Source organism: Petaurus breviceps, unplaced genomic scaffold, assembly GCF_028583685.1.
Source record: "Petaurus breviceps papuanus isolate PSGF00001 unplaced genomic scaffold, PetGlider_PUasm1.0 90919, whole genome shotgun sequence".
NCBI lineage: Eukaryota > Metazoa > Chordata > Mammalia > Diprotodontia > Petauridae > Petaurus > Petaurus breviceps.
In genome coordinates, this window is record NW_027187378.1 from 1,491,783 (window position 1) to 1,518,447 (window position 26,665).

General features: G+C 41.5%; 1 protein-coding gene and 1 long non-coding RNA gene across 2 annotated transcripts in view; one reads left to right on the forward strand and one right to left on the reverse strand.

Moving 5' to 3' along the window:
- Positions 1 to 12,311, reverse strand: part of JAG1 (jagged canonical Notch ligand 1) — a 40,647-nt gene extending 28,336 nt beyond the window's left edge. Inside the window, exons 1-2 of the mRNA XM_069075409.1 lie at positions 11,656 to 12,311; positions 10,546 to 10,851 (exon numbers count right to left, since the gene is read on the reverse strand). Of these exons, the coding sequence (XP_068931510.1) occupies positions 10,546 to 10,851; positions 11,656 to 11,733 (384 nt within the window). The 5' untranslated portion in view covers positions 11,734 to 12,311. The remainder of the gene's footprint in view (positions 1 to 10,545; positions 10,852 to 11,655) is intronic.
- Positions 12,312 to 12,459: 148 nt separating this feature from the next.
- On the forward strand, positions 12,460 to 16,838 carry LOC138151870 (uncharacterized). The gene is made up of 2 exons (XR_011165951.1): positions 12,460 to 12,679; positions 16,403 to 16,838. It is a non-coding gene; the product is annotated as an uncharacterized lncRNA (long non-coding RNA).
- The last annotated feature ends 9,827 nt before the right edge of the window (positions 16,839 to 26,665 follow it).

Sequence of the window (26,665 nt, forward strand, 5' to 3'; positions counted from 1 at the left end):
CTGACACTTGGTATATAGTTTTCCCAAATGTGCTGGGCTCTAACCATAGCACATAAGAAAAGGAGACAATGAATTTATTCTAAGCTAACCAGGTATTTGCCCAGAGAGAAAAAAAAATCCCCACACAGTGAAAAGTAAGGGGCATTGCTAAGATTACACACTGAACCCTGGCTGGGCAATCTCTAGAGACCTTTTTTCCTTTTCAGCACCCCTTTGAAAGCTGTGTCTGTGCTAGACCATCACTGCTCCCACAAGTATCAGGTAACTAAAGGAAAGGACTGATGAATCTTGGAACTAAGAGGGGAGGGGTTGGTGGAAAAGAGAGACTTTGTGAAACAAAGCCTGCAATGGGGGTGGGGGGGAAGGGGAGAAGTGAATATGGGGGGGGGGGAGAAAACTGTAAACCTATGGGTCACATTAATAGATGAAACTATCTGTCAATGGAATCTAACATTCTAATAATAATCATAAGCATCCACCAACTAGACAGACTCCTTGGAAACTGGAAATGTGCCAACTATTATATGGAAGGCACCTTTTATCTCTAGCTCTAAAATTGAAGAAAAGAAAGGAGGAAAGAAAGGGAAGAAAAGAAAGAAAGAAGCAGCGAGAGGGAGAGGTCCCTAAACCCCAATCCATTAGCAAATTCCCACCTTTATTTCAATCTGGTTAAATCTTTACTTGTGACTCCACTATAAGGTCAGAGTCACAAAACTCCAGGCTTAAATAAACTTTCTTCTATTTTGGTACTAGGGAAGTGTGTGTATTTGGAGGGATGGAGGAGAGAATTTTAAATTCTCTGAATCAAAGGTACTAGTTTATTTATGTAACACATACTTGCTCTGCCCCAGTTAGGTATCAACCATTTGTGATGGTGGAATACATCAATGAAATATTATTTTACTAGAAACAAACAATGATTTAAGTAGGAAAAGTAAACACCTGGAAGGTGTAGGCAGAAAGCTAACTTTAAGATTTAAAGCAAGCCTGATTTCTCACGACATGACACAGCATGTAGTCTTTAGAATGGAAATCTATTTAGTGATAGGCATTGCCTTGGAATATGGCCTAAATATGTTTCATATTCAAAGATGACTGGGATTCCATTTCCTTCACTGATAACTGTGGGAAAATGCTTAGAAAAGTAAGCAAAACTAGGCATGCTGAGGCATGGCCTCACCTCTTATGTAGTGGCTATCAGTCAAGACTATTTGTTGTTGTTGTTAATATTTTATTAGTGAAAGTTACACCTTATTTAAAGCCTCTTAAAATTTCTCAGGATTTCCTACAAGATCACAGGACTCTTTTCTCAGAGCAGTAGCAATTTGCAATTTCAATAGTCAACTGAGGAAAAGGTCAAGTCTGAAAAATAAAATTAAGGCACTAAACTATATCTTCTAGTGCTATAATTAAGGCCTCCATTAGCTAGCAGTGTGGCTTGCTACCTGTGCCCTTCACCTTCCCCTAAACACTGTGGATGTAATTAATCTTTTGATTAAAGACATTGATACTCAAAGTTTTGACAGACTTGCACAAACCTTAAAAGCAATATCTTTACCATATTTTTTAAGCCAAAAAGACAAGAATTGGTTGATGTAGTAAGCTCACTTTGCAGATATTAATATTCAAAGTTGTTTTCCTTTAGGTCTTGCAAAATAAGCACTAGGAAGATCAAGTTTGTAGTCTACCAAAGCTTTCCCGAGTTACAGGACTTAGTTCTTAAAAGAGCTGTTTACTAACACCTCCCCACCCAAAGGGAAAGAGATAGCAAAAACCAGGGGCAATAACATCCTCATATACAAGACATAAGAATTTTTCAAACAAGTGGTTAAGTTTTGCTTTTGTGTGTGAAAAATTTTTTTCTTCTTTTTCACTATGAAAATAAATTTCTCTTACTCTCATATCACTGCCCTGTAATGGTTTCAGTTAAATTTGGGATTCAAGGAACCCCAGAATTTGAAAGGGGTGCTGGGGTTTTTGTTTCTCCATCCCTTCCCTATAAGGTTCTCTATAAGACCTCCCTTACCTCAGTTCAGTTCAGACCCTCAGAGTCTGTCACCTAGACTATAGCAACAGCCTTCTCAGTGGCCTCCCGACCTTCAATCTCTACCCCTTCTATCTTTGACATTACTACCAAATTGCTATTCCAAAAATATAGGGCTAATCATATCACTCTTCTACTCAAGAAGCTTTTGTTCGGTATTTAAAGTCCTTCACAATCTATCTCCAGCTTCTCTTTTTCTAGACTGATTTCATATCACACACTTCTCTAACTAATGCTAAATATTGGTCCATTTCTTGCTTCTCATACACAATATTTCATTGCCCATCTCTATGCTTTTGCACGGGTTGCACCCCACCCCCACTCCCATCTCCCCAAGCTGGGAAGGTGCCAAGAATCCCTAGTTCCTTTAAGGCTCAGCTCATGTGTCACCTCTTATCCTAGGATTTTCCTGATCTGCCCTTCCCCCTCCCTCACCAGTTGTCAGTGCTCTCCCCTCTCCAAATCACTTGAATATGTTTTATCTTTTCTTATAGGTGAAACTGCTTCCCCGGCCCCACCCCAATCAAGGAAAACCAAGGGTTTTCATTTTTTGTACCCCCACCTTCTAGCACAGTACCTGGAATACAGTAGGCATTAAATACTTGTTGAACTGATCACACATACATAAAGACAAAACAAAATTATTATTATTATTATTACCCATTACCATAGAATTATTAATTATCATATTATTATCTATTACCATAGGATGTGCCTGTTGGAAAGGTATGTTTCTCTCCCAAAGTTCATAAGCTTTGATTAATCTATGTACTTCATGGGGTATAGGAAGAGCTTCTCACCCTCCCTCTTCATCTGCAAGAATCCCCCCCCCCCACACACACACACACTCTATAGATCAACAACTAAAACATCTTAGGAATGACTACTAAGGCTAAGGAAGTTTGATTTTTCCCATGCCCACCCCTGACCTCTGCCCATCTCCAAATATACATTCGGACACAAAAATTCCAGATCAACTACCTTATTCCATCAAAGCAAGGTCCTGGGCCACAAATCTGCAGTGAACTATGATAAAGTCACACCCAATTAGCCACTGTAAATCTGATCTTGACCAGAAAGCAGATTCTAGGTGACCAAAGCAGATTTTAAAAGAAACATCCAACAAGTAGTATGTAAATGTTCAAACCTTAGTGGTTTAATGAATACCCCAGAGGGAGGGGAACCCACCCTCTTAAATAACTCACATTAAAGCTATGAAAATAAAGGAGCATTACTTTCAGTAGAATGTGAAGTCTAATTATTTGAGGGGACATTCATAATACTTGAGGAATTTTAGAACCCCTCCACCTCCTAAAACACAATAATTATTTGACATTCATCAGAGAGAGAGTTCTTCTAAGTAGCAACTTAAATCTTCACCTCTTGGAAGTCCCTATTCCCCCAATCAGACTTGGCTGGGGCTCAAACGTTCTGTCTTAAACAAAGATTTCCTCTACCCTACCTCCAAATCAACCCAAGGGCTCTAGAGTTGGGTCCTCCCCATTATCTAGAAACAATAGCCTAGAGGCAAAGCTAGGGTAGTTTACAATTTCTCAATAGGTTTGCAAAGTGAATAGTTATCACCTGCAGTATAAGTGCAGTTAGTTTTTGTCCAGATCCCTAGCATAACACTAATACAGCAGAAATATTTGTGAAGTACCTAGGAAGTACAAAATCAAGTTGCTGGAGGGCAGATAAAGTTTCCTTAGAGGGAATTCTCCTTTCTCCTCCAAATCCACAAGAAACTGAAAAGACAAATTAGCATAAAGGTCCAGAGGACTAAATGAAGTCTTAGAGAAAAGAGCAAAGGCCAGCTTTTCCAGACCTCTAAAACAGAGATTGAGAAGTTATCAAGGCAAAGCCTGCCTAGTTACTAACTACAATCCTTGGACCAACGAAGTCATTCCTCTGTCGTGCAACCCAGGCATGTATATGTCTTTGCTCCCTGGGGGTGGACATGGGACTGTGGACCGGGCACATTTAGATGTCACAAGAGTTACAGTTTCTTGGCAATGGTAGGGGTAAGCACTTCATTGACACTTTGGGGGAGGGGGGCATTTAAAAAAAAAAAAGTAATTGTATTAAGTCCTGCTAGGATTCGTTTCCTCTAGCCAGCCTCAAACAAAACAAAGCTATAGTAGAGAACTTTAACACTGCTTTCCCCCTCCCAACCCCATCCCCCACCCCTTGCCAAAATGATGGACATGAAACTACTGATATCCAAACCGTGGGCTTGCTGTAGCCAATAAAACCAGGTCCAGCTCTGATCTGGCAAGCCTGTTAGAATAATGAGCATCCTGTGAATACCTAATGGGTTGAAGCTGGCATTGTGTGAAGTCAGTCCATGGTTTGTCTGGGAGCTGGGCTCTGCTGAGTCTACTGCTGCTTCCTGTTGCTTGTCCTGTATTAGCATTATTTTTGGATGGGCCCCATTATGTTCTGTAATCCTCCCTGCAGTCAATACGACCATGCTATTGTTCTTGGTTAATATTAGCCAGCACTGCTTCTGTCTGGGTGGCCTAGCATGCATTAACCCAACAATGCCTCAAAGATTTCAAATCCATTTTTTTTTCTTATTTTAACCTATAGCATGCATCTCAAATTTTAAATAGACTTTTGTGGTTAAAAAGTGATTTCAGCTGTGGTGTGCTGGACATCTCAATAGAACTTTATCTGGATACAAAGTTATTTTCTCATGAAATCCCACCACAGCAGACCCCCCAAACCATCCAATCCTATAGGCTCTAAAAAATTAAAAAAAATTGCTGTTCTTGTTTCTATCATTACCCCTACCTGTTTAAAAAGCATCCCACTGATAATTAAATGCACCAGTTACAAAAGGGTGGCAAGGTTAATAGATAGAATACCTAGAAGCCAGCCAAGCACAACACTCAGGTTCACATAGAGCAAGCCTGGACAAGAAGCCCTTCTACTTATTTACCAAAAGTGCATAAAAACTGGGTAGAGCTGGTAGAGGACTCGGAATGTTTGACTAGTTACAAACCACTTTAACCACTTCTAGCCACATTTTTTAATTTCTTCTATATACACCACACCAGTAATGAATGTAATTTACATTGTAAAAACAAGGACCACAGGGCTTCTAATTGGAAACCAACAGCAAGGTTTTTCTGGCCCTAACTAAAGGCCAAGGTAGGTTATTTCTGAATCCTAACTTTCCTATAATTGTCTCCTACCTCCAGAGAAGAATGTGTAAGGGCAACAATTAAATAACTGCTCTTTCATACGCATTCTATTGGTATTCTGTGCAATGCCAGAGAACTGATATTAGTCCTATATATGGGCCATATTTAAGTTTGACCCATATTTCCAAGTAATGGCATTTCAAAGATTTTGAAGCAGATATAACCTGGTAAAGTTAAAAAAGGTTGTAGGAGGTCTTAAGGCAATTCACAAAACTAAGTCTTCCCAAATTGATTTTATGCACATCCAGGGGATTAAGTGGATCATTAGATCAGTTATACTTTCTCCTAAATTGAGACTAATCTTTAAAGCTTAGACATAATCAAATTCTGAACATACCACAATTGTCCAATAAATGTCCAGCACTATCATTGCACATGCATTCTCAGGCCTCTGTTTGCATTCCTGCTTTAGAATCCGAAAAGGGGGAGGCTGAGAGAGACAGGCTCTTGTTGCCTTGGCTACTTTCTTGATAACTTTTTTTTTCCCATGCTAAACTCTTTCCCTTTGCCCTTCTGTTGGGGAAGGTCTTGAAGACATTACCATGGGGCATAAGGCTTTCAAGCACTAGATACATTTAAATGCTTTTAGCTAATCTGATCTTCAGTAGTTTGTGCATTTAAGTAGCAATCACTGGTTGGTCCTTTATATAGATATTTTTTGCACACTTCATTTTGTAGATTAAAAAAAAAAATTCCCTGGCGAATAATGGGTGTGTGGTGGTGGGTCGTAAATTCATTTAATTGATTAGAGGTTTGAATAAGTTGCTAGGAGACAGGGCAACAGACCAACAAGAAGGAAAAGTGAACAGGGAAACCAGCACCTGAGCTAGCAAGAAAAGAAACATAGTAAACTTAATTGCCTTAAAAATGAATGGTTTGACAAGTCGTTCTCCAGACACCTTAGCTCAGTCATCTCTGGACAAGGACAATCAATAACTTTCTTCTGCATTATTTTCCCTTATGCCTATGGCTGTTTCCAATGCAAAAACAAAACAAACAAAAAAAACCACCTACTTGTTCACACTTGTGTTTTTAAAGGTAGCTTGTTTGGGCAATGTTTAACATCTCTATGCATGTAAAGCACCTTGCCTGGAGCATGCACATGCCCCATGTTTGTATGCATTGTATTTGTTTGAATACATCCCCATGAAACACTTGACCTGTTTCTGGGAGATGCTAGTTGAAATAAAAAAGGGTTGGTTCAGAAACATCAAGTTTATGTGCAGAAAAGTTACAGAAAGAACATCTGGGGAATAGATCAAGGTGTGGAAAGAGGGTAAAATTACTTAAAGATAAAAATTTTGGCAGTCTGTGTTTCTACATAAAGGTCTCCAGAGTATAGTAGTTGGGTCATCCATTCCTGAAATTAGCATAGAGCAGGTCAAAGTTGACAGCCTCATTGATACAGAGAGCTCATATTTCAAATGATTTATCCTTAACAATTTAGTTGATCTTTGCAATTGTTTTAAATACTGAGTCAATGTTATCAGTATCTCATAGGGTGGTCGGTCAGGCAAAAACACTAAACTGCATCTATGTAAAATAAAAAAAAAAATTCTACATTTCTTGTGTGTATCTCTTCCTAGAGCCAAGCCAAGTCCAACCCTAATTAGCAGGATATCTTCATCAATACAATTTAATGTGTTGATTTTCTGGAGATACAGAAGAAGTTTTTAGGAATGGTAGAAGCAATTATAAGATCACAAGTTTAGCACTGAAATGGACCTGAAAAACCATCCAATCCAACCTGCCCCCTAGTTTTACAGTTAGGAAGGTTGTAAATGGCGCTGCTAGGATTTGAAATTGAATCAGTCTTCTAATTCCAAATTTAGCCATCCGTTCCAATGCACCATACTGCTTTCCCAACAGATTTTAATAAGTGACCACTAACTGGGGATCAACATCACTTTGGTGGCAGTGTTTAATAAGATTTATTGCTTACAAAATAATTCCCCATCTTCTTAATTGAATAAAGGACATTATTGTGAGATGTGATCTCCCTTTTCCAAAATCACAAACTTGGCTATTTCTAAAAAAAAAAAAATGAATCTCAGAGCATAAAGCTTATAATAACTTAAAAAATAGATAAAACTATGAAAATAGGGTCAAAGTAATCTAAGCCAAATAAAAGTAAGAACACACTTAGAGCAGTCAGTCCAAACTTTTAGTGAGTGGGCTTAATATATTAACACTGGAATGTGTTTTGTAGTTCATATCTTGCTAAATCACTTCCACTTCTTCCTCTCCAGCACTGGAAAACCCTTGTTTGATCAAGGTCATTATCAAAATGAAATTCTCTTACTTACAGAACTTATTCTACTGTGATAGCAATTAAGTCAAATTTCTCACAAGAATTTCAAAGTTTCTATTTCATACCCTAAGCAGGTCAGCTTAGTAATCTCACTTTCAAGAAATGAAGGCCATCCTTCAAATCTAAAGCCTATTTTATGATTATTGAATCACCAGGTTGTTAAGAGAATGATTAAGCACCTTTTGTTTCAATACTAGTATAAATATGTTGCTAACCACACTTGGAGATTTAAGGGAAACTACCAAACTTTACACTTTCAAATTATGCTTCAAGAAAAATAAACCTCAAGTTTCCCATTTCAAACATCAATCAAGGGAATAAGCATGGAACTTACCTACACTTCCTGAATAATTTTAGGAATGTGTTAGAGAACAACTGTGGGGGGATGAGGTAGAGGGGAAGGGCAAGTGAGAAACAGGAAGGCACAGGTTAAGTGTTGGAGCTCCTGGAATAAAAATTAATCATTTTCCTAATCCTAGCATGCTTCATTTCTAATCTTCCCATTTCTATCAAGAACTAGAGCTATCTCCAGCTTACTATTCCCAAACTTTGATAGATAGGCTCTCCACACCAACCATTACCACCTTTTCAAACAAACCTCATAGCTATACTTTTGTCTTATAACTAACAAATAGAAATGTCCTTTTGCCAAATTCCCTGTATTAGTCCCCAAAGCCCATCTCTGTTCCATCCCCTACCTCCATGTAACTCTACTCAAAGTCACAGGATCAGGAAGGGGAAGAGATCTCAGAGGCCATCTAATCCAACCCAAATAAGGTTCAAAGACTGTAAGTGACTTGTTCAAGGTTACACACCCTGCTATATATGTCAGAGGTAGGCTTTGAACACAGTCCATTTGACTCTTTAAAGGAGGTCCTCTTAGCAGGCAATACAGTTCTGCTCAAGCCACTCTGAACTCCTAAGCAGTTAGAAAATCAGTTTTCAGTTGAAGTACTACTCAGAGATTTTTTCTTTTCAAAAGGAGGAAAAAGGGACATCTAGACGAACCTGCCCTTCAGAAATGTCAAATCCCACAGTAGTAGCAGCACTGAAGACTTTGGCAGAACTTCAAATACCACAGATTTTTTATAAAACCCCTTATCCTTTTGATGGTATATTTGATAACAGTTTTATCTTATTTCAAGCACACACACAAATGAGAAGCTGAGGGAGCCTGATTATAGTCCCAACAGAGAACACTTTTGTTAGTTACACTTTGTAATGCTATCTCCTGAAAATGTGGACTTTGTCTATCCAACCACTTTCCAGAGGCGGAAGTACACCACCCTCTCCAGTGCTCTGGACAGCTGGAGAAATCACAACTTGAGACTCTCCAGGACCACAGGTAGGCGGCAGCAGAGGGCACAATTCTAGAGCACATGGTTGAATGCATTCTTCCCAGTAACTGAATCCACCCACCATCCAGTGGGGCCGACCCAAACCTTTGCAGTCCTCCCATTGGTACCTGGTCTGTCCCAACCCCTGAACCCCCCCACGTCCCCCCTCCCCCCACATACACACACTCCTACCCCACTTCCAGCTTTAAAATCCAAAGTTCCCCACTTCACTGCAGTTTCTGGAGATTTCGGTATGTACCTGATATAAGATGTATCACAGTAATTTTGTTCAAATCTTTCTCTTGTAGGAGAGACCATTTCAGTTACATCCTTTTAGGAGAAGGGAGGTAGTTGGAAAGGATTGTCATTTTACTGTGTACATTTCCACGGGGGGGGGCAGGAAAAATAAGGGGGCCCCCCGCCCGAGGACCACCAGCAAGTCACTCGGGGAGGGGAGAGAGACAGAGACAGACAGAAAAAGACAGAGATACAGAGAAAGAAAGAAAATGCAAGCTCCTCCCTGCCCACCATAAAAAAATAAAATTGGTTAGGCGGCAGACCCTTCCTAGGCCAGGTCACTACCCTGGGAGCCGGGTCTCCAGAGGATGGAAGAAGGTGGAGGCTCTCTTGGCGGTTCCTCACAGCGCCTCCCAGAGCACATGCTTCGAGGCTCCACCTCCTCCTCTCTGCGGTCTGCACTTAGCAGAGAAGTTTGCAAAACACAGCTGTTCCAAGGAGCCAAAGAACCGCTGAAAACGAAGCCACACCGCCGAGAGAGGGGAGAAGGGAGCACGGGATGAGGGTGGGAAAAATGGCACATCCTCCTGCCCTGTTCCCAAAGCAAACAAAAAGCCCAGGGGTCTCCCCCAGCCCTGGCTGTGGTAAAAGCAGGACCAAGCAGCTGCAAAGTAGCTTGGAAATGCGTGACGACGATCCTCGAGCCCCAAACCGAGAGTTGACAACCTAGTCCTTGCAGGGAAGTCTCCCTCTTAAGAAGCGGGAAACGGGCTACCTCTCTACTCCCTCTCCTCCTACCCGCTTCTTCTCCAGTAAGGACACACCCCACCCGCTCAAGGAAAAGGGGAGGGTGCCAATTTGGATCGCGTTCACATGCGATAACTACATTTTCCCTTCCCTGATACACTAGATTTAAATGGTTAAACACACACACACATTTATAATGAACTCCTGACCTCATATTTCCTCTGGGGCGGGGGTGAGGGAGGGGAGAGAGAAAGGAGCAATAGTGCGGGACCAAGACTCTCCAGCAGGCTCTTAAGTGCATAACATTTTAAAATGATTCCTTCTGCACAACTGATGCAGATTTTTCTTCTAGCTCAAAGATCACAGTGCAAACCAGCTAAGTTTTTCCAACTTTGCACGCTCAGGAAGCAGGCAAGACAGTTGCACGGTTATAAATCTCCATTCCAAACCCTAGCCAGCAGCCCCCTCAGCTCGCCGCCTTGTTCTGCAGGGATTTGAAGCTTTCAATAACTCCCGTGGGGATTTCCGCGAGTCGTTCAGCAAAGATTTCACCACCCCCACTTCCCCACGGGGAGTTTAAAGAGAACACACGCTCAGGGACAGAGACCTTTAAATGCCGCTCGCTAGGGAAACGCAAACAGCAAGAAAGAACTTGGGACTCACCGGCCAGGCGAAACTGAAAGGGAGAACAATCCGGTATCTTTCGCTATTCCGATTCGATTTCAAATTAAAAGTATTCCCTCCGATGACAGGAGTAGATCCCGATCCGAAGCTGCAAGGCCCCCCAGCAGTGACCCGGGACTGATACTCCTTCAGGCAAACTTTAAAGTAAGTAGCACACTCGTCTCTGGTGCATTTTCTATCCTCTGGATTTCGGGAGCCATGGCAGCAATTCCCATTCTGCAATTCCCCATTCAGGTTTTGCATAGATAAGATCTCCAATTCGAACTGTCCGGATGCTGAGGACACCTGTTAAGTCCCCCCCCCAGAGAAAGAGTTCCGAAAAAGTTATCTTGAGCTTTTTTTTTAATGGGGGGGAGAAGAGAGGAGGAGATAGAAAACCCATCCCACTGACAAGACAAGCAACAGTGAAATTCATAGTGACAACTGTAAAAATACGTTTCCACTTTTTTTAAAAAAGGATTAAGGAATTGAATACTCTGTGGAAAAGAAAAAACAACACACAACTAAGAAATTAAATTTAAAGTGACTGTTTTCCCCAGCCTGGAGACGAGGGGAAAAATCAGAAGGGCAGGGATTTGTTAGCACTAGATAAACGTCAAACCAAGAAGGCATTAACAGAACACAGACAGAGAAACAAAATCTGCAGTGAGAGGGAGGGGAGAGCTGAGGTGCCGCCGGACTCGACAGAGATAAAACCAAGTTAAGCCCCCAGTGCACGGGAACCACGTCTTCAGTAAAAGAAACCACCCAAAGGTTAAGATAGCTTAACTATCTAGATACAGCATTTGTATATACACATTAAAAAAACAACAACAATAAAATGTGTGAATATTCCTGAAAGAGGAGAAGCAGGAGAGGCGAAAACGAAGGCAGCAATCACAGAAGTCCAAGGTGCAAACACTTTTATTACCCACTCTTGAGAAAGTGACTAACGGGGGGGGGGGGGGGGGGGGGAGGGAAGGGAAGAAGGCAAGGAAGAAAAGAACGCCGGTTCACCAAGGAAAAAGGAGGCCATCACACACACACACACACACACACACACACACAAACTCCTAACATCTACTGTAGGACAGCGGGAGCGCAACGTACCTTTACTCGCAAACATAGCAGAGCGATGATCAGACTTAAAGAGTACTCGGTGCGGACGGGTGCCCGTGGTAAAAGCATCGCCTTTTCCTGTAACCTCTTCGGCCGGTCGCGGAGACACTGAACGCTGCTGCTGGAGCCGCCGCGTCCCGGCTAATATACTCCACCGATTGGAGCATGCACGGCTGGAAAACAACACCACTTTTCAAAAGCCTTTTCAATAGCGTCCAGGTCCTGAATGCAAAAGAGCCCAGCCTCCTTTTATTATTCTGATTTCTTCTTTTTTTTTTCTTGCTCTCTCCCCCCCCCCTCCTCCTCCTCCTCCTCTTCCTCCTCTCTGGCTGCTCTCTTTTATTATTATGATTATTCGCAGCCTTTTATTCCCTTTCAGATCAGCTGCAGGGAAAAGGGGGAGGGAGGGAGGGAAGGAAGGGAAAAAAAAAAGCCACTGCTTCCTCACAGGTAACACAATAACACGCGCCCGCACCACGCTCGCCCTCCAGCCTGGCTCACACAGAGAAGAACCCTGAGAGCCCGTCTGGGAGACCGCTTCTAACTCTATCCGACCGCAGGAGGAAGGCGCATGCGCCCCTTATTAATATTCATGAGGGGGCGGTTCTCTCCGGAGACCTCCCGGGCACGCCCACTCCCCCTCCTCCCTTTCTCCCAGGCTGGGAAGGAAGGAGGGGCTATAGCCACCCCAGCAGCCTTAGTAGGGGCCAGAGAAGAGGGAAAAGAGTCTGAAGAGGTGCGGGTGGGTCGAGACACACCTAAATGGGGCGAGAATAAGCAAACAAGAGAGACTTGGTGGAAAGGATGGGGAGGGGTTACTGCTGGAATTGGGGCTGGGGGAGGGAGAGAGTAGACTAATTAGGAATGTGTGTAGATTCGCGTATATGTGGATTCCTTCGAGTTCGTTCCTCCCCTTAGCCTTGGCAAGCGTTTCCCTTAGGATCCGCGTGGTGGAGGAGGCGTGACATGTGATCCCACGCGTGGGCTACAGCTTGGAACGCGCTTATAGGGACGGGTAAATTGAGCGGGGGGGGGGGGAACGTAGCGCCTCAGGTGTGTAAAGAAGAAGGGAGGAGACCGAAGCGTGTGTGTCTAGAGCCCCAGCGCTGGCTGGGCTTGCATTTCGGTTTTTCCCCAGTGGTGACGCGGGCTGGTGGGAAGAACCCTATCGGGCCGGGCTTCACACGGCCGGAGCTGGAAAGCTTCCTCCTTCTCTTCCCCTCCCTCCCCCTTCATGCGTCAATTGCGGCTTCTCTCCGGGAAGAGGAGAAGGAGGGACCTCCAATTAGCCCCGCGCGCTCCCTCGGAGCGAGCCTCGGAGCCTGCGCTTGGTGCAACCGCGCGGGCTTCCCGCGATCCTCCGAGGGGCTGGGGCGGCCGGCAGAGACCACCTGGGCAGCCCCTTCGCCTGAAATTTTGAAAAAAAGTTACCCGACTGTCTGCGACTTCGGGGTTGGAGTCCTGATCCTACTGTCTGCCTCTCCTCCTCCGCCCCGTCTTCCCCAGCAATGGGATCAGAGTTTGCAAAGCCTCTCCAGCTCGCTAGCTCCCTCCCTCCCAAACAGCCCAGCTGAATTCAGCGCGAGGGGGTGTGGCGCGGAGGTGGAGACCTAATCGAAGGGAGACCCAGTGCCTCCCTTCCTCCTCTGCGGCGATCGTGGGGGCGACAAGAGAAGGGCGAGTGGGTTAGACTATTCTTAGACGTCGCTTCCTGGGCTTTCCCTTCCAGTTCTTCCCCTCCCGGAGACAGTCTCCGCTGCCCAGGAAGGCGGGCAGCTTTATTTCAGCAATGTGGGTATTGCACCTGTAGGCGGCCTCCAAACTATTCAGGAGGTGGCAGATCCTACAGATGGCCAGTCACTAGAAGTCCTAAGGGAAGGGTCTGACCCACCCACCCAGAACTAGCGGTCGTGCTGGCCACCAGGGCTTTGCTGTGATGCGTGATTGAATGGAAGGATTTTTATTTTTTACGTATTTCTACACAATATGGTCAATTATAGCCATTCTAAGTCTCATCCAGCATTTAAGGGAAGGTGGTGTGACTGGTTTTCATTTCTCTGCGAAAGAAAGGAGATAGGTCTGAAAGGGGGAAATCCTTTCCTTCCCTCAGGAGTTAGAGGGTTTTTACAAAATTATTCTTTTCTTTTTAAATTTTCGAGGAGTTCTGCTGGCGGGAGCAAGTCATGGCTTATTTCCTGCAAAGGGAGAAAGTTTAGGGTTTGGGCCACTTTCGGGGAATGGGGGGGCTGTTCAAAAGTTACATCTTAAGATTAATTATGCTTTGCCTTCTCAATGTAGCTTCAGTGTTGCTTTTGGTGGGACAAGAGGAAATAACCTCCAACCCCTAGACGGGCAAAAATGATAGTCTGTTGTATGATAGTGAGGTCAATGTAGTTAATTTTTGTGTAAAGCTTAAAACATTCAAAAAGAAAATTCAGTTCCACATCTCATCACACCAATAGCTACCTGTGGGCCATCTCCTTCCAGGATCCCAGGAGACTGAAAGGCAGGTTAAGTTCTAGCAACTTGTAACTTAAAAATAACCTGGGGTCAATCAATATGAAAGCCACTGTGAGAATAATTAGTAACTAGCATTTCTTGGCACTTGTAAGTTTTTTGGAGTGCTTTATACAGTCATCCCAAAGTATATCCATTCTCTCTCCCTCCCTCTCCCTACCCCCATGCACACATAATCCTATCCTATTATTATGTTGGGTGTATATACGTATGTGTGTATGCACATATGTATATTTAGAGAGGACAACTAAATATGGATCAATTTGAAATCAATTAATAATCCCTCCTAATTGGCTTTGAGAGTTATATTGAGAAACTTGGACAGTTCTCCTGGGAGAGGGAGAGGACTTCCAGACCTGACTCCACTTCCAGGCATGAGCATTTAGAAACTGCTTTTATCCTCAGTTGCAGTGTATCCATTTGTATTCCATAATCTCATTTATGGTTTTCTTACTAATATTAACATAAACCATGCTCCCCTTCTCTCTCCCTAACCTTCCAATGTCGGGGTAAATACACTGTGAATTTTTTCATTCCTACATTTTTGTTTGTATATAATAGATATTTCCTAATGAACAACAGAACACCCATTCCCCTGTGTGTGTATGTATGTGTATACATATACATATATGTATATATGTATGTGTTTGCCACCTTTGGGAAAAGAGCAAGACTTCTTTTCCCATCATGACTGAGTTTCAGCTAGGGTTAAAGTGATCTCTTTGTGTCGCTATTAAGACACATGTTCAGTTGAGATTCCACACACACCCCAGCTTCAAATTTCATGCCCTCTAGCATGTCAGAATGCCCTGCCTGGGCCTGTCACCTTACACACCTCAGGGTGGTACCCACAGAGTTGGCCTTTCAGCCGAATACCCAACATCTCACTGGCTGGAAGAGAGTTGCCCATGCATGGCTGGCAGGGGCTCCCTCTGGCAGGTTTTGCTACAAGCCCAAACTGGTTTCTAGTCATTGAGTTTAGTTCTTCTGACCAGTACTATAACAGAACATTGACTTCAGGAAGGGTTGAAACTATTTGACAGAAGCAAACCAAGCGGGGTGCTTGGGTGTCAAAGGTAAAATTCAAAATCCTTAAAAGGCCCTCAGATTTCCAAAGGATACTATATTCCTTCCAGTCAGTGTTCCCAGAACCCAAGAAGGAAAGGGATCCCTGGAATGTATAGAAAGGGCAGTCATAGTAGTGGGTTGGAGGAAATTTTGCTTTCTGTCCCACCCTCCCTTTAAATGAAATTTAAATTAGTACTCTCAGAAGAAACCTCATTTTTTTTTTTTACCATGACATGTCATGAAAGGAAAAATATTTACAGTTGCTCAAGAACTTTATTCCCTCCTTCCTACCTTGAACAGTGACGTAAGTTCTGTTTCTCTAGTGCTGAAGAATGAGGAGCCACACTGCCTTGTAGGAACTTACTCCTTAGAGGCCCCCTTTGATTCTCTATTACTCTGTCCTGAGAGCACTATGGTTGGGGTGTAGGGGGTAGGATCTATTGGGGTGGGGAAGCTTCAGCCTCAAGGCCACATGTGACCTTCTAGGTCCTTGGGTGCAGCCTTTTGACTAAGTCCAAGTTTTACAGAACAAATCCTTTCATTAAGGGGATTTGTTCTGTGAAGTTTGGATTCAGTCAAAGGGCCACACTTGAGGACCTAGAGGGCCACATGTGGCCTTGAAGCACAGGTTCCCTACCCTTGGTCTGTATCTTCTATCACCTATTTCAACTAGTTCAGGTGTTAGTTCAGGTTAAGACATTTTGTGTGTCCTGACCCATTGGTGGTCCAGTAAAGCCTGTGGATTCCCTTCTCTGAATAAAGTTTTTAAATGCACAAAATACAAATAATCATAAATCAATTATAATGAAACAAAGTTGTACATATTTATATATATGTGTGTGTGTGTCTGTATTATATACTATGTGCACTATATGCAGTATATATATATTATTTATAAGTTCACAAACCTCAGGAACCTTTTCATATCTAGTTCCTTTATTTTGATAATAATAGTTCATATATATTTTTAAAGATCTACAAAGAATTTTCCTGAGAACTGCCTTGAAGTTGAGAAGTAATACACATAACTATTTTGCAGATGGGGAAACAGGCAAAGGTTAAGTGATTTTTTTTCCCCAGGGTCACATGGATAGTAATTGATTAAGGAAGATGGGGTCAGAAAAACCAAGGAAATATCCTCATTTTGTTTCAGATATCACTGAAGCTTGAAGAAAATGCAGATCATGGATCAGCTCTGCCTGTGCAGAACACTCAAACAGAAGCAATGATGGAACCAGAGAAGGAAGCCGTCACCTTCTGACAAACCTTCAGTTCTCCAGTTCTTCCCACGTTTGCCCAAGGAGACATCTTTGGGGGGGCAGTGCCAGGTGCTATAACAGGGCATAGCTCAGCATGGGAAAGGTAGGATTTTTGTGTGCAGTTCTACCAACCCCTTGTTTCCTTTTATTTTTTTCTTCTCATCTCAAGAAATTCAGCAGGAAAAATCTATGGCCAAGAAATTAAACATAAAAAATCAAAGTAATAGCTCCCACGGCAACCATAAGTAGGCCACAAATTTATACATTTATACATTAAAGCACAAGTTTAGTAGATTCGGTACTAAAAAAATTTTTTTTTCATGCACACAAGAGGACTGAATTAATTTTCATTGGAAACCAGAACTCTGAATTTCCTGAATTTTCAATGATAATTTGGCATTAACCTATTTAAAACAAATTATTTGGGTTTTGCATTGAGTTCAGTTATTTTTGATTGAGTCTCTGTTTCAGTGTAGTTATGTATAGTTTAGGGCAGCTTCCAGGGGTTTTTTTTTTGGGGGGGGGGTGAGAGGGATAATAGATTAATATTTTAATCCTATCAGGCAAAACTTTCACAGAAAATGTCTCAAAAGAAATAGGCTCCATCCAGTGAACAATGATCAGGAACCTCTGGGATAAAATGATCATTCCTTGATTGAAACCAAAACTGTCTCAATTTCTCAAGTTCATCAGGCTAAAATGAGATCTTTTTGTCTTATGGAAAAATAGTCTTGGTGGGGAAAAAAATGCATATCTTTTAGCCTTGGGCTTGCAATGATAATTCTTGCTTACATAGTAGTTTAAGGCTTACAGTGTCTTTTCTTTACTACGACCCTGCCAATTTTGTCATGGAGTCATAAATTGAGAGTTGTAAAGAACCTTAGAAATCAGCTATTTCCCTTATTTTACAGATGAAGAAACTGAGAATCTAAATGACTAATTGAAGGTCACATAAGTAGTAAGTTATAGATCCTCCAATTCCAGTCCCAGCATCCTTTCCACAGAACAATTATTATGCATTATTATTATCCTTATTCGGGTAAATTACTTTCTCAGAGTCTCATAGCTAGTGTCAAAACATGGAACCCAAATATCCAGGAGTCTATTGCTCTCTCCATCATCAACATTTCTCAAAATTGCTATATACTCCCCAAATCCCTTCCAAATTTGTTTTGTTTCAGTTTTATGCTGCTGACTGACCCTCATCCCTTCGACAACAGTTGGGACAAGTCACAGAGAGTCCAATGACAATTTGGAGATTTTAAAAGTACTTATGTGATTCAGGGATTCCTTGATGGTTATACTTGAGCTGCATGCATCTTCTACCAAAGGAGTCCTTTGACACAGCTGACTGATCTAAACATAGCCAGTGATTTTCTATAATTACTAAGTGTGACTGAATTCTTGCAAGACTTTTCATCACCTAAAAGACTTTGGAAATTACACTTTTAGAGCTAGTTAGAATTTAGAAACCAATACACAATTACTGTGTCATGATATCTCATCTCCCTTGCACAGAGACTAATAAAAGTTAAAGATTCATTTTGGATAGTAAATTGGCACTTTAGGAAAGAAGAAGCAGATAAGTCAAACTTTGGGGGTGGAGAGTGGGAAACATTGCAATGCACACAAAAGCAACACCAGAGAAACAAAACTGAAGGTGACAGTATTTGTGTTTTGGAGTTAAGAGTCAACAATAATCAGCCAATTATCAGATTGTGCCTCTGTTGACATATCTGTTCTCAATCTGATGATTTATTTACTTTTAACTGACAGTTTCCATTCATCATTAAGGGCTGTTGGCACATCAAAGTAGGTTAAACCTAGTAATGTGATAACTTGTGCTAATGTTTACTTTTTTAGTTAGAAAGTTAATTATTAGGGATTTGCGTTTTTGTTGTTGTTTTAATGCACTGACAAGAAAGAGAGAGATGGGATTTCTAACTGGGAAGGACCTTAAAGTGCATCTAGTCTAACCCTCCTTATTTTACAGATAAGGGAATGGCACTAGCCAGGTTAGGGACTTGCACAAGATCTAACCCAATTTGTGTAAAGTACTTTTCGAACTTTAAAGCCACTATATAAACACAGCTAGTACTAAGGAACAGGGTCAGGATTCTCACCCAAGGATTCTTGATTTCCAAATCCAGTGTTCTTCTCCCATTCTAAAATGGTAAAATGCAAGAAATCATTTGTTAATACAGGTACAGTTTATTCTTTTTTAAAAAAAAAAACAACATCATTGCACGTTAGTCACAAACATGGGTTTTCATAAGCAATGTTTCAAACAACCTGACTTTCATGAAGTTGAGTCAATGTTAGGAATTCTCTAGTGTAGTTTCAGATGAGATTTATTGGCTGGTGGAAAGTCTAGGAATCATGGAGATACAAAAACAAATCCCTCAAAACATAGATGTCATTGCAGAGAACCCTTTCCCTAACTGGATTATATTAGGAAGGAAAGCTGATCTCATTGAGTATGAGAAAGAGAGGGCTTGGCAACAAGTGATTCTTGTGAAACATCGAAAACGAGGCTACATTCCTAGAAGCAAGTCTTTACTATACCAGGCAATGCTCAGACCACCTCTAGATGATTCCGATCACTTTTGATACCATATTTTAAGAAGATACCATATTCCAGAAACTGGAATGGGTCCAAAGGAAGGCAACCAGGATAGTGAAGGGCCTAAAAGCCATCAGTTGTTCATTGATTTTGTGAAAGTACATCAGGTAAAACTGATATGGGAAGCAGTCAGTTCTATGAAAATGATGTTATAAATGAGAGCTACCTTCCCAGTCAGCAAAAATGAAGACCGTAAGAACTTAAAGTAGGTTTTTATGGAGACCTGAGACTATGTAAACTTTCTGTCTTCAAACTCTTCTTTATGATTTCCCTTTCCTAAGAAAACAATGGATTTCTTAAATGAATGTCAGAGGGGGGGAGGGGAGCGTGTGTGGAGCTACCTTTTACTCATCCATCCATGTGTGTGGTGCCCCTGGAGGCTGGGGTGGGATGATATCACGAGGTCCTGTGCTGGGTCACCCATAGCTATTTTATGTCTGCACAGTTTCCCCCCACATCCTTAGACCCTTCCAATTGTCATCATCGTTGCCACTCACATTCGGTCTTGAGACCTGTCCCTATTTTTGCTTTTACCCAGCTCTTGAGAGAAAGGGTTTTACAGTGCTTGTCATCCCTTTCTCTTTTCTGTTCCTCCCCTTCATGTGTCAGTGATATCTGTAAACTGGGAACTATGGGGAAAGTGTGTGTGTTGGTTGGGGGAAGGGGGGGCGGCATAGTTCCTGGTGAAAGTTAGGAAGATGATCCCCATCAGGAAGAGGGATACAATGGAGTTTCATGAAGCTTATGTAAGGTAGGGTGTGTTGATACTGTATTACTGACATAAAGAGCTTTAGTTTGTACAACATTGTGTGGGTTATGCCTGAATAACTTGATTTTTCCTCTGAGTGATTACAAAAGTAATTGAGATCTCGGTAACAAAACTGGTCTGTTAGCTTTATCTAACCACACACTTGTGAGGTGGGTTTCCCCTTAAAAAGCAGCCACTTCCAGGGACCCATTAGAGCATGAGCTCCCTACGGGCAAGGCTGTTCTTTTTTTTTTTTTTTTTAACACAATGCATAGTGCTGGTAGATTATTATGCGTGAGTTAAACCTATCCTAGGTGCTTCGTGAATGCCTTTTAATGCATTGATTCTCTCCCAATGCTTACATGCCTTCCCATATCCTGTCTGTTTTTGAGTTTCAATTAATTTCTAACAACGTCCAAGTGAGTTAAGAGAAAGCTGATCGTGTAGCCTTCAGGTGAAAATCTGAGCCTTGTTAATATCACAGAAAGGGCTTGAATGTAACCTAAAATTCCTATATGACTTATATTTATCCACCGAAGTCCCCCTCAAGCGTCTCATCATGATATCGAAGTGACCCTGAGTTCTGGAAGCTGTGCCAACAGAAGGTGAGTCAGGTAATGGCAGTTCCTACCAATCTGGAAAGAACTATCACCTGAGGATCATCTGCCTAAGTTTAATGAGGTCATCATCCAAAGACTGCCCACCAGGTGATGGAAATATTGACCACAGCAACTCAAGTTACCAGTTATTAAGGTGCTGAGGGTTTCCGTGCCCATGGGAGTGCCCTTATCATAGACTTGTGAAGCTTTTGAAACAGTAACAATAATAACAATTAACCAACACTACTAGTATTCTAGGGTGACAAAGTCCTTTACATAACATTATCTAATTGATCATAAAATACACACAATACAATAGAGTTTTCATTTTATCAGGAAAAAGGAGAGGGGGTATCAGAGGATGCAGGTAGAATTTATTTTGAAGTAATAAATCACTGAGGATGAGAAAATGCTGTTTGAGAGTCAGGAATGAACTAAGGTGAAGGAGTACAATACTCTTTCCCTTCTCAATCTATGGTGCACTTAATTCAGTCAATCAGTAAGTAATTATTAAGCCCCTACTGTGTGATAGTCTTTATAAATATTATCTGTTTACATGTGTCACCTGTTGAATGTATGATCCTTGGGGAAAAAAGGGAATGTTTTTGGTTTTGGTATTTCCATCACTTATTGCAGATATTTACATAAGAGTAGCTTTATTGAAGAGAATAGAATTGAATATTAGGAACTGTAACTTTCAGAGTAAGAAAATCCGTTCTCTTTTCTGCACAACAATTTCCTCAATATACATGGAGGCAATTAAGGAAGGGGGTAGTCTCACCTAAGTATAAATTGCAAGGACAGATGATGGGGCTCTCAGGTCACCCACTGTAGCTTCTCTTCTTCTGTGGAAGGAGAAAGGAAGATAAAATCAGAATGGTAAACAATTGGAAGAATAGAACCTATTTAAAATCTCTTCTTCACCATTCTCTACAGTTTGAAGCTTGCCTGTTATCACAGTCAGGGATCTTCACTATTCCTTCTCCTTTCCTCAATCAATGCTCCACATGTCCTGAGCCATACGCAAACTGGTCCTTCTCTGAAGGGGATCTGAATGATGCTGACATGCTAATGAGCACAAACCACCTGGGAGAAGATTTGGGGCTGAAGGGGTGGGAGAAGCCTGGGAGGCCGGAGTTCACCCACCCACACCCCCTCCTGGGCTCTAGACCCATCTGTTGAGTCCTGCCTGCATACTCCTTGCAACAGGCTGCAGGCCACCTCTTCCAGAAAGTGCACAATTCCCTAGATACCACTCATCCTGGGTCAGCCTTTGTTGAAAGATAATGTGACTCTGAAAAGAAAGCCTTGCCCCCCCCTCCCCAAAAAGGAGGATAAAAAAGGCTCTCAGATCAATCCACAGCATACACACAGAGTCACAAAGCTCTAGCAAATCCTTTATTCTCTCCTCTGAGCAGCTGCTGCAGCCACCCCAGCTCAGCCCCCACTGGAAACCTGTAAGCTATTCAGATCATTTAATCCAGTTGAAAATCCTCTCTTTCCCTCTCTCACTGAGGCACATACTCCCTCTTTCGTGCCCCTCCCCTCCCACTTTGCACTTGAGGTGAGATGGGGTTGAGGTGAGCTGGAGCTTAGTTTATACTTTGAAAACTCGATTTAGACTGTTCACATGGCTTAATGAAATTACAGGGCTGCTGCGGAGGGAAGGTCCAGAAACTCAGGGAATCTTCTCTTTATCAATCTATTTTAAGCTTAGACTTGCAACCCCTGTTGGAAACCTTTGCATACAACTCTATGAACTATGGGATGTTTAAAACAAAAACCACACATTGGAAAGTGATATTTTCCCCTTGACTTTTTCAGAAATGTGACAGGGATGTGAGGCTCAGTCATTAGAATGGGGACAGGGGAGGGAAGTTTTGCATGTAGGGATGAGAGACAAGAATTCGTGAACCTCTAGCTCAGGAGCGGGGAGCCTTCTAGGTCCTTAAGTGTGGCCTTTTGACCGAATCCACATTTTACAGTTAAATTTGGATTCCATCAAAAGGCCACACTTAAGGACCTAGAAGGCCACATATAGCCTTAAGGTCGAAGGTTCTCCACTCCTGTTCTAGCTTCATGAGCTTTAAATAATGACCAATTCCTAGTACTTTACTCACAATTTTGATGGTGGGATGGAAAGATTCAAAATTCACCGTTTTATCTATTGTGCCACCAATAAGCATTTACTGAGCATCTATTATGCTTCAGGTAATATGCTTAACACAGGAGATACAAAGAAAGGTAAAAACATAGTCCCTGCCCCTAAGGAGCTCACATTCTTATGGGGGAGTTAACATGCAAACAGCTACACGCCTTCAGGAGGTATAAGAGTAAATGGAATATAATCTGCAGGGTTGGGGAGTGGGGAGAGACCTGGAAAGGCTTCTTTCAGGAAGCCAGTCACACCAATGCAGATTTTAATACTTCCCGGTCCTCCTTCTACCACCTGAACTGTGAAGTAATCAATGTAAATGAAAATATTGGATCTAAAATTCTGTGAAGATTCATCCAGTGTAAGCATAGACCTAACTTTTGTTTGTCTTTTTGGAGGGGAGAAGGCAGGGCAATTGGGGTTAAGTGACTTGCTCAAGGTCACACAGCTAGTACGTGTTAAGTGTCTGAGGCCAAATTTGAACTCAGGTCCTCCTGTCTTCAGGGCTAGTGCTCTATTCACTGCCTCAACCTAAATTTTTTTTATTCCAGAATCATGGAACCTATCCCAAATCTCTTGGGTTGGTTTAACAATCTTCTTATAGATCTTTGATAAAAAGGGGCCATGAAGAAGTGACTAGGACCGAAAACAGCTATACAGCAACAATGATATGGGAAATAGTTTTAGGGCTGCTATAGTTTCAGTGAAATAAAAACACTGAGTAATTTAAGCAATTTTTAGAATAACAAATTTAGCTTTTCTCACTTAACCTGTCTGCCTTAGTTTCCTCAACTATAAAATGGAGATAATAACAAATGCTTATCTCCCAGAATTATTATGAGAATTAAATGAAATAATATCTGTAAATCAATGAATACAATGCCTGGCACATAGTAAGTGCTTAATAAATGTTTGTTACCTTCCCTTCCCTATGCCTACTCATTCAGAGGCTGTAGAGTAGGAATCAGTATAGAGGCTATTTAGTGGGACTAGTGCAATGGAATACCTTTAGGAGAAATGATGCTAGAGTGGCCCCTCTGCTGTTAAGAAGTCTATGTTCCACACAGAGATTTCAGCCTATAATAAGACATGTATTAAGTTCCCTCCATATGAGGAAGATTCAGCACTCCTAGAGAAACAAGAGCCGTTGAAGGTCTGGAGGAGCTTACAACCTTGTTTGGGATTGGGGAGCCATGTGAAGAAGCATCGACACATGGAAAATGAATAGGTGAACATGTACAGTAGAAGCCTCCATATAAATGAAAACCACTTGATAGAATTGTCAGAGATACTGGAATCAATTTAAAAAAAAGATCACAGGAACTCAGAATTGGAATGGATATCAGATCATCTCATCCTGCCTGACCAAGCATCCCCTCTAAAATGTACACAGGTAATCATACCGTTTCCTGTCCTTGGCAGTGTCTCCATCATTCATAGCCATTCAATTTATTTGTATATAGTTGGGAAGAGGGAAAAATGGAGATGGGGAGATATGCAAACCCAATCATGGAATGATGAGTACTGGATTCATGACTGGTTATGTTACAGAGCCTGTCAGAGTTAAAGATGATCAAATTTTCAAACCTTGGTCAATGGGAAAATCTAGATATATCATTCTCTGACAGAAATGGGGAGGTATTAACACTTACTAGCCGTTGTGACCTTGGGCAAGTCACTTAACTCCAATTGCTCTGCCTTCCCCCTTCTAAAAAGCAAAAAAGAAAATAAATGGGGAAGTAAGAGGAGGAGGCAGGGAAAGATGATGATAAAGTTAGTTTTGAATATGTTGGATATGAGGTTATCATGAGATTTCTAATTTTCTGAGTCAAAGCTCTTTTACTCTTGGAAAGGGTTCCTTCAGACATTATTTGTGATGAGTTGGATTTTATTGCAAGATATTGTGATTTTGAAAAGAAATTTTACAAAAGGACCCTTTTGGATAAATGTCTTACTGCCTGATTGACTGGATCCAATTTATAGGTGAGATAAGATAGGCTATGGAGAAAATGGGGGAATAAGGGAAAATACAAGGACAATATTGTATGTGATAGTTACAGGAAAATAGTTGAATAGAGGGAAAAGTCAGAGAAATAATAAGAGTGATGAAGGCAGCAACATGGATTAGGAAATAATGAATATGATAGAAGAATCAATCAAACAAATGTTTATTAAGTACTTAGTATGTGGCGGGACCTGTGTTAAGTGCTGGTGATATGGAAACAAGAGCAAAAGAATCCTTGCCTTCAAGAAACTTACATTCTAATAGGAGAGACAATACATACATACCTAGGTGTGTATGACACACATAAGGTGGGCTTGAATAGGAAAGCCCTAACTCTTTAAAGGTGTCATTTGAACTGATTCCTGAAGGAAACTAGGGATTTCCAAAAATTGCAAGGTAATGAGAGAGTGCACCCCAGGTTTGGTGGACAACCAGGGCAAAGGTTTGGAGATGGGTCATTAAGTGTCCAGGAAATTGGAGAGCTTCTAGAAAAGATAAAAACAGGGAGCTCCAGATCAAGGGAATAAAAAGAATCCAAGAAATTTATGTTAAAGAAGTAATTATTGAGGAAGGAGAACCAAAAGAAAAGTGTCCTAGACTGGCAGAGTCTAAAGAAAATTATCTAGAAAGAAAATGTCATGGATGACATTGAACTCTGAGGAAAGAATGAGGAGGAAATAAAGGTCACAGGAATTAACTACAAAAAATTATAAAACTTTAGAACTAGAGGAGATCATTTGGTTTAATCACTCTCATTTTACAAATGATGGAACTGAGGACCAGCAGGATTAAATGGTTTGTCCATTGTCACACAGTGGCAGAGCTAGAACTAGAATTTAAGTCTCCTGATTCCCAGTAAAACCCAGTGTTTATTTCATTACACTACATAGCCTTTCATTGATAACTTTTGCTGAGTCATTTTTATTGAAGAAGGAAGTTTCTACCAGAGCATCACGGAAAGAATGGTACATGTGGTTGGTGCTGAGTAAGTGCTGAATTGAGTGAAGAGTTGAAGAACAATGAGAGTTAATAGGCTCAAATCCAACTATTCAACAAACTTGGGTATGAGGAGAAGGGAGAGTGGATAATTAGTGGAAAAGCAGATGAATTTGAGGGAGTAACTTTTGAGAATGATGACCTGTTTGTGTGAATGTAGTTGGAAATGAATGTGAGGATTGAGAAATTAATAAGGGATGAGGTAGGGATATTGAGTGGTCAGGAAATGAGAATGACCACAGATCAGACAGTGATAGAGTTGAGTGTTCAGGTGAAAAGCTATTCAAAAAAAGAGCACTGATTACAAAGGGGGAAGAAGATTAAAGACTTATCAAGGAGGGTTACTGAAGAATCTCTATCTTCCTGACTGCTAAGAGTCTTCAGGTGCTCTGACACCATCTTTCTCTGTTCAGACTTGTTTAGAAGCTTTATTTTCTTGGTAGGAAAGGAAGTGATGTGAGGACGACAGGAAGGGGTTAAGACAGATGCATAGCCTAGACAGCTGAGACCCACTATCCCATCAAAGACAAAGGTTAATGAACACTGTTATAATTGCTTTCTATGAGAGCAGCTGAAGGCATAGGATGGCAATTACTAATACATAACAGTACCTTTTATGTGAAAGTCTCAAAGGACTTGTCAAATTTTTGGTCCCATTTGGTCTTTCCCAATGTTTCAATGGATTATTTCCTTTTACTAGAATGGCTAAGGTGCTTGTCTCCAAGACAGCTGGTAGAGTTGGGATAGCTCCCTGCCATTATTGTATCCTATCCCAGAATTCCAAAAAGTGTGCCATGATTCTTCCTTGTTGGGAAACTGGTTAACTTTTCAAGTTAATAGCTAATTGATTTTTAAGCTTTGCTTAACATGAAAATCAGAAAGGAGCCCTGACTTTTCCAACCATCAGCCTTGAGAGAAGAACAGGAAGAGGAATTGAAGAGAAACTATGACTATGCTAGAAATAGAGAACAGTTCTGCAAGGTGTCTCAAAAGTCTGAACGCAGTTTCAAACTTTTCCTGAAACTGCACTC